Raw genomic sequence first — 9,562 nt, 5'->3', positions numbered from 1 at the left:
CAACCAATCCGGGAATTATTAATCAACTAATCTAGCTAACTACTCTGGGATTATCAACCAATCCGGGAATTATTATCAACTAATCTGCTAACTATTCTGGGATTATCAACATTCTAACTTCAACCGACCATTATCATTTTCTGAGATTCAAGTGAATGATAAAAAAAAGTTTTGATTGATTAACATACATGGGAAAAACGACGAAAATCCCAAATTTTAACAGTTTCATCGCCACCAGTTGATGCAAGATATCTATCCAAACAATCACCATCAAGTGAAGTAACTGGAGAAATATGTCCAGTAAAACGACCAACAGGAGTACTTATACCAGTGATACTTCGTGTACTGGCTACACGTCTATCCCATACCTAAATTTTTTACAAAGAAATAGATGAAAAAATATGATAAGAAAAAAATACCTTACAATATCCCTCCGGACCTGCAGTACAGTATACATCTGGATTAGTTTTACAACAATAAATAGCCATTGGATCATTTGGATGTGCTCGAAACTGCAATTTATCGTCGATGAAAAGTCTAACTCGAAATTTCAAAATTTTAAAAATTCTTTAAAATTATTATATTATTTGCTAAATGGTTCAGCAAATGTCAACTTTTATTGTCGCAAGAATTTTTCTCTTTTATAAAATTTCAAATTTTAACAGCTATATCATTTTAATTCTTTGACTCCATACAATAATTATCCAAAAAGCGATAGATTGCTGTTTGTTGTTTGGTATAAAAATGAAATAAACAAGTACAAAATTGATAAAATTACCGCATGGATAAGATCATGTGTCTCATTATCCAGCATGGTGACATAACCATACAAACCAGCAACTAAGAAGTAGCTATCATTCATGCTATAACGTAAGCTCGGAAATAATGGCCTAAAGTTTGTATATTACTGATAATATAAATCAAAAAAAGGATAATTTTGATAATTAAAATATAACCATTTTATAAGTAATCATCATTAAGGCATAGTTAACATATATTTCTACTCTATTACCTGCTTATTTACTTATGCATGTAATTCATCGTTTCCGGAATTAATCCGTATGAAGAAAAAATTAATCCGTCCGTACGGATGAATAATACTCTTCCACTTTGATGTTAAACATAAGTATATGAATTACGTGTAAATGTTATAAAATCTTGTCATCAACAAACAGGACGTTTCAAACCAGCCAAATATTAGATCAAAGTGGGAACCAAATGTCATCATCGAATTATTCGGCAGAAGTTTTGATGTATTATTATTTTTAGTTAACTAATCAGTGACAATTATCTTTTAGGCTTACCAATAACAAAGCATTATCTAGCGTCAAATATATTAATTAGTTACTAATTAACCTCCCATACTACAACTACTTTAATAACCACGATAGAATAATGTAACGATTATCGAAATTAAATACATTTAATGGAAATGAAAAAAATTTGAAAACAGACGGTAAAAATAATTAACCTATTTCGAAATCTAGGTGCAGGTATTATTCCACATTTCTTACTCCAAAGTAATTCTACTTCAAAACCATCAATAGAATAACAATAAACTGCAATTGATGATATAAAAAAAAGATGAGAAAAAAAAACTTGATAATACAGTAATACTTACATACTTACTTTCCATCTTATCTTATCAACTGTTAAGTATTTTTATGAAATGGATAGCAAATCTAATAAAATTATATTTTTAACTTTGTTAAATTAATGTTAAAACTATCATTTTGCAATTTCCCACTTCAGTATTTAATATTATACAAAGGAAAAAAAATTTTTTTTTCTTTTTCTTTTTTTCTTCTTTTTTCTTATCACAGGAGAAAATGAAAATTTTACCACGATCATCGCCTGCTGCGCAAGCTATTTGATTAAAGTTAGGACGAACAGTAATTTCATGAAACCATTTTATGCCATGTGGTATACGACATTCCCGATAAAACTTGTATTCTTTCGAATATCGGATGTAAAAACGCATTTTTCCATCTAAAATTCTTTTTTTTTCTTTTCAATTAAAAGTTTTTTCTACAGAATTTTTGAAATCAAAGAAAAAAAAAGCGTCAAAGTACTGAGCGCAAAATGTAAATGTCTCGTATATGCTGAAAATCTTTTTAATCTATGATAAACATTTGCTCAATTTTAAAATAGCCTATTTACAAATCTATTCATTTCTCTTCTAAATTATCATGTCAATGAAAAATGATATACCTAAATTACTGTACAAATGAAAAATATGAAAGAAAAAAATGAATGATGAAAATGATAACGTGATATGATCCGGCTTCATGAATTTTCTTTTCCTTTTTTTTTCTTTAAAATAGCAATTCATTTAGTATGCATTAATTACCTTGAGCTGCAGTAACTAATTTCTCGTCCGGTAAATGCTCACAGCACAACATTTGAACCGGTAATTTTTGAATTACAACTGGCCGATTTGGACGAAATCTATGAGCGGTTAATTAGTATAAAAGTATAAAATCGGTTCACTATAATAAGGGGATGATAAATTTAAGTGAAATGATAAAGTTTAAACTTAGTGCTAATGATTGATTTATTTAGTAAGAGCTAATGGATGTTATCAATAATATTTATCAAAATCTAATAAGTTCTTTTTTTTCACCAACCTATTAGTAAGGTTAATTTTTTCACTAATTGTAAATGATCCGGTTGCTTTTGGCACAGATGATTTCTGATTACTTATGAATCTTTCACGTTTCCCAATCTCACGTCGTTTCAATAATTTTAAAATTGATATATCTGTTAAGAAAGAGGTAGGCACAGCTGTTGTCCATATTTCAAAGTCTTTTAATTGCTGAAAAAAAAAGTAGCAGTTTGTTAAAGAAAAAAAATAGCAGTTTATTTTGAAGAAATTCCTAAATCGTCAAAGCTATTTCATGGAAATTTTTCGTTTCTTAAATTCGAATTCGAATTTGATGGTAAGAAATGATAACAAAAATGCTACTTAACTAACCCTATCTTGACTAGTTGAAGCCATCGTTCATTTTTAAGTGATAATATATTTGTTATCTTACACTCTTGCACTGTCCTAATTTGAAATTGTAATGGAATAAATTACCATTGAAATATACTAAATGATCAGGTGTGCAAGTACCATTGTTAAAGTTAATATCTAACGAAAGAAATAGAAAACCTTCATGTCGAAAATATCAAAAATGATAAATTTTCCATTGGTATCATCAAATTCATTAACTGATATCAAATTATCGTATTACCTATCTTCTATAAGAGTAATAACTATGGGATGATCACTGAATTATCACAATTTTAAAACTTGATTACTTAAAAATTTGCTCATGTAAAATTTTCAACTATTTGAAAATTTAACTTAAAATGCAAATGATTAATTATCAAATAGATGTGCTCAATTTATCAGTTTTTTTTCCCTATGCATGAATTACTACTAAAATGAAGCAAAGTAATGAATGCGAAAGCAATCAAAATACATTATCAAAGTAATTAATTAATAATTCATACCAAATATGCATAAATTTCTCTGTCAAAAAAAAGAATCTTTCAGAATTTGTCCTTCTATTAAAATAACTTTAACACTTAATTTATATAAACAATCTTATTAACGGGGAAATGATTATTATCAATGGCACCCTTAGAATTACCACAAAAGTTATTGATAAGATGTGGAAAAAGTTAGCAATTACCGTATTGATGAATGGGAAGAAAGTTTGGCTTAGATAGAAAGGAAATTAATTGAGTTAGATGAAGAGAAGAGAAAAATTGTGGAAATGTTAATTAAAGTTTAATTACATTTAACATGAATTTTTCCTTTTTTAGAGTGCAAAATAAACACAACATAGCAAAATATCGATTTTGTCCTTTAATATTCAATAATTAAATTCAAACTAATAATTTGCTTAAAAATTCATCTTAAACGAAATTGCATGAAGCTAAATTTAAATTTGGAAAATTTTGAAATCTGACCCATTAAAAGATTCCTAATACAGAGAAGTTAATAAATTACCAATAAAGATATGATCAAAAAGTTCATATTATAAGTGACAGTCAGGTGATGCATCAAATTATTTCGGTTAGTCCAATATCAATATTTACAATGGTTAATTTGAAGTGATGCGATCATCTCTCTGAGATAAATGTAGCTAGCAGACGTCGAAGAGTGACGTTTGTGAGTTATTAGCTAAACAGACGTAAGACGTGACCTTAGATGGAATGTGATGAAAAAACGTCTATGTTGGTTGACGTTACAAAAGTCTTTTCAAGAAAATCTAATTTGATGGAAGGAAGAATTAGCTATGGCAAAAGATGGATGACAATACGTAGGCACGTGAGACTATTTTGTCCGTCTTCCAATCTTCCAACTAATCGATATTAAAATGATAGCTTTATCACGACGGACTTAATATCGTCCATTACTCCCATAAATGAAAGGAAATGTTGGAAGTGGACTATCTTATACTTATCAGTAGAATATCCCCAACAAGATCTAAGCACGGCGATTCTTGATCCCTCCCGCTTTCTACTGACCATTCATGGAAACTAATAGATGATTCTCGAATGGAAAAATAGCGGGAAAGTCATTAGCACCAAAGGATTGGGTAAACAGTGTCTTCCGCTAAATATAAAGGTACAATCACACGGAATATAAGGCTAATCATCCAGAATCCGTATATTGTGATAAGTTAATTAATGATAGTTTGAACGTCTCCCCATTCAGTCGGTCATTATTGTTGTTGAGAGAAAAGAGGACTGGAAGAAATGGCCAGAAAAGCAATTCGGTTTTCTGAAGGTAGTAATGATTGTAATTCGACTAAGATATTTCATGTCGATAAAAATCCTATGATCTGCAATTGAGATTGTGGATAAATTTGACAGAGTTGGCCTCACTGAGAGTAATCTGTAATTGTTGGCCTGATTGAGAGTAATCTGTAACTGTTAGCCTGATTGGTAGGAATCTGTAAACTATTGGCCTGATCGATAAAAACCTGTAACTTCCCTTTTCTTTTATCTGAGAACACAAGCACTCTTATGACTGAAAATTACTTTAAGTTAAGGCTAAAAACGATTGGTAATTTCGATTGGAAAATTTCTGATGTATTAATAAAGAGAATTTATATTAATTAACTGCGGCAAAATTTTGCAGATATAAAATAGGACTGAATAAATTTGATCTCAGATAGATCTGACCTTAAATATAGATAATGATAACCACAAAATTCAATTGGATTACTTGAAGAGATAGATCGAGGAAAGCTGGCCAAACTTAAAAGCCAAGCAATCCCAACATCGAAAATATGACAAAGATGGATAATGGATCAGTAGTGTTTTTCTGTGTTCAAATGTCAAAGATAGCCTGCTATGGATATGAACCATTCTGCTGACTGATGCTTGGCAACATCTATAATGTGTCAACAAAGCCTACTGCTTCAAATATTCCAGAAAGTGAATCCAAGGGTTTATGTTGTAAAAATGAGTATTAGTGTTTATTGTAATATTGCAAAAATGTCCAGGCTATTTTTGTCGATTACATCTTCATCCTCATCTCTTTGATAGTTAGCCTAAATTTGTTGATAAGATCCAGATCGTTTTTCTTGACCGAACCACTGAGATACTGTGGTAAGATGAAATTGGGATAAATCTTTAAGAAGTTTTTGATGATCTGAAGAGGAAAATTTGAATGATTTCACTTGTCAAAATATTATCGAAAATTAAGAAATTAATAAAATTGTTAACAGTTAACAAGAATACTTCGATAATGGCAAATAAACAAAAATGATCGATAATGAAATATTCTCGAGAATTTACTAAAGAGAAAAAAGAAAGATCCGGTAATGAAAGTGATACAAATGTGTTGATTTCCGGTAGATTGTGATGAAAATTTGACTCACCAAAAAGTTTCTGTTAAATCGGATTGGATCTTCTGACATTTAATGTTGAACATGATATTATTAAATTTAAAATATAAGCTAATAATACATGACGGTTATTCTTTTTATTTTTATTTCATTCCATTCCTTTCATTGCTTTCCTTTTCTAGTAGGTGATAAATTATGCAAAAGAATGATCCTGACCTATATCAAAAAGTGGAGCGGAATCATTTCATCATATATTTCGGTTTTTATTGTTGGATATCAAATGAAAGATTCCGGAAATAAATTATTCAATGATTTATCAAAAAGATTACGAAAATAAAACAATGACTACGGATTACGGTAATAAAAAAAAGAATAGTATTAAGCCATATGTCATTTACTAATCCGGTAAACTGAAATGATCTACTGTTGTTCATGAAATTCACAAAAATCAGTAAAATCAAAATTTAAGTAACGAAGTTATTGTAAAATATAATAAGAATAAGCATCCGATTTAGCACATGAAATACGGTTTTAAATAATTCCATACAAACAAATGCATTCTAAATATGGTTTTAAATAATTCCATATACGACAAATTTATCATCAAAAATTTCTCCGTTCATTCGTAATTATCTTGTTCTTCTGTGATTACTTTAATTACCGAATGGAAAAAATCAAAAATTAATTAATTACCTTACATAATCCATCAGCTCTCGCAGTTTAAGTAAATGAAATGAATGATACTTGATAAACAAAATAATTAACCTTCATTTTCACACTCGCATTTCTAACCACGCATTTCAATAAATCTAATTTTCCATATTATTACTGCATCCGGAATTCGTTTCGGATCAGGTTATATTCATCAAATGGGTGTAAAAATTTTTTAAAATATTCCAACAAAATTTCACTACTATGCAATACTACTCTACTAATACGATTATTAATGAATTAATTCATCGATGCTAATGATACTTATACAACTATCGCTTTGTCTAATTACCAAATATGCATCATCCAATGTGTAATGCGCGGAAAAATACGCTTATCTATCTCTTTCTTTTCATGAACAATCACTTTTTTCACGTAAAAACGTTGAATTTCTTTTAAAATATATAAAAAATAAAGAAAAATGAATAAATGATTGAAATTTATAGAAATAGAAAATGAAATTATTCTCTTAGAAGTGAAGATCAACATTTGTCAACAAATTTGCCGAGAAGGTCAATAAACAAAGATGGAACATCATACCATCTATTATGCAACACTTGTTGCATATTAATTTGCATAAAATGTATGTTTCTTCGCTAATGTGATTAGTCAGACAATAATGAACTATAAGATTGAGTAGCCATTTGAAATGACCTTACACTGATAAAAATTTCAGTTCTTTCCTTCAATACTTTATCACTTAAATTTCATTTAGTTTTATTTTTTCATTCATTTTTTCCTGTCTATTCCTTCCTATATTTTTCACTCTCTAACTCGTTCTTTTCCTACTTTTTGTAATGAAATACTGATAAAATGAATCTGTTAAGAATGATAAGAATAAAAAAAGTGATGCCGCATTCATTCGTTGTTGTATAAGCAAGTTGACTTTCTCTTGAACTACAAATAAAATAGGTGACATATTCTTCCATATCAGAAATACGAAATTTATTCACGAAACGATAATCTTCTGATTGTCGAAGAAAAAATGATAAGTTCTTATCTGGAATAATATCAAAAGCTAACGGATGAAATTGGCCAAAATTCATTGATGAAACAAGCGACATATCCAAAAAGCTGATTGTAAAAAGGTCACATCATTTCATTTCTTTTATAAATTTCGGATTCCTCCGGGTCAGAATCCGGGATATTTCAAGAATTAGTTACGTTTTTCATTACCAATATTTCTTATCTCATTGATGCTTAACTATTTCCTGAATCGTACTTCATTAAAGTAGGATAAAAAAATATGATAGAATAAAATATTATCTTGATCTAGAGAAACAAATCTTTTGTCTGGCAAATGTAGATAACGAGGTATAATCGAAGAAATCTCTGCTACTATACTTTTTCGATTTGGTAGAAAAATAACAAAATTCAGAAAAAGAAATGAAGAAAAAAAGTTTGGTTAATGGATGTGGAAGAAATAACTTACAAGACATAAAGTGACGTGACACGACGAAACGCGACATGACGTAGCCATTGCTCAGATGGCTTTTCTACTTAATCAGAAATTATAATAAGCATCACCAATCTGCTGCTTTCTCAGCTGATGAAAAAGAAATGTATTTATTTGGTGTGAATGGTACATGGTAACTTGGTATTCTCCTATGTATACCTTATTTGATGATTTTTAATCACTCTTGTGATCGATATCTTCGGTAAAGAAGCACCCGACTTGGTGTTATCCTGTTTCTTAAATCGATTTCTCGCTGAAATATTTTTGAGAAATTTTAATTTAAAAGAAAAAAAATTTTTTGAAATGTCACGAACGAAACATAAAACTGACTTTTCTGTCACTTACATTTCTGTCATCTGTCGTCACAAATCAATTCCTTTTAAAAGTAATAAGCAAATATGTTTGTAATCTGCCGATGTTCCAGATGGAACAAATGCAAGTTGACAAAGAACAATTATTGACTTGAAAAACAATCAATGACCTTTTGATTTCATCCGAAATTCTTCAACAACGTCAATTTCACGGATTACTAACCGGTGGAATGATATTATGAAATTTCCACTGGTCGATCTTTTTTGGATAAAGAGGTGAATTTTAATAATCAGATGTTGAAATACCTCAATGTTCGGTCATTTCAAAGAGGTAATGCATCGAATACACGAGCATAACATCTCATCTCTGAGAAGACGTTCACAATGTTAATTCAAAAAAAAAATCCTTTGTTACTAAAACCAGATATTTTATCAATAATATTGATTAGTTTGATTTGATCTCCATCGTTTGATATTTGAATTTTTCTTCCTCGATAATATCAAAAACTCTGTATTACACATTACTTTGCTTTTGTAGAAATGCATCAATTATTTGCAACTAAGTGATGACGTGAAAACCGGATGAACTTTTCTCACGTTTTTTTACGTAGGAACAATTGCATTTAAATGATAACGTGTAAAGTAGAAAATTTTTGTATTCTTGAAAGTATCTTGCGTACGTGACACAGACGTTTTTTGTATTTACAAATTTTTCCTTATTTCCAGTTCAAACTTGGGTAATTAACCATTAGATAAATATAACAATATTAGTGCAATATAATCATTAAGATTTACAAAAAGACAAATTAATGCATAGAAAGAATTCCAAAAACATTGCCAGACGATAAATTTCGAAGATACCAATCTAAAGAATAGAAGACAGAGGAGAATGTCCTGTTCTACTATCAGCATTACATCCTTCAAGGATTACAAGGATTAGCCCCTTTGTTAACTCATATTGATAAAGCATTCTTTGTTAGCATACATTAATGAAGGGATCTTTAGATAGATTGCTAAACAAAGAGTACGTACGTATACAATTATTCTATGCAATGATATTATCCTATTCATACGATCGATATTTAACCTCAATCATGATCCAATATGGTACAGTACATCATTACATATTCATTTATGATTTATGACACGGAAATTCGCCTTTATTCGTAACAACGTGACGAAATCGTAGGGATAACTACTTATAGTAATTTCGAAGTTTTCGTTAACAAAGGGAT

The 9,562-nt window shown here is 29.5% G+C and overlaps 1 protein-coding gene across 1 annotated transcript; it reads right to left on the bottom strand.

Annotated features, from left to right (window-relative positions):
- Positions 1-179: 179 nt before the first annotated feature.
- LOAG_09866 (hypothetical protein) lies at positions 180-2,998 on the bottom strand (the record flags this gene model as incomplete). Its single annotated transcript, XM_003145393.1, has 8 exons — positions 180-368; positions 420-512; positions 779-890; positions 1,472-1,559; positions 1,843-1,989; positions 2,351-2,448; positions 2,628-2,815; positions 2,975-2,998. 8 exons carry the CDS (start codon positions 2,996-2,998, stop codon positions 180-182), a joined length of 939 nt encoding a protein of 312 aa, XP_003145441.1.
- Between the last annotated feature and the right edge of the window lie 6,564 nt (positions 2,999-9,562).

The sequence above is a fragment of the Loa loa genome, assembly GCF_000183805.2.
Source record: "Loa loa unplaced genomic scaffold supercont3.145, whole genome shotgun sequence".
NCBI lineage: Eukaryota > Metazoa > Nematoda > Chromadorea > Rhabditida > Onchocercidae > Loa > Loa loa.
The sequence above is the reverse complement of the archived record's forward strand: the minus strand, read 5'-3'. Positions and strand labels throughout refer to the sequence as shown.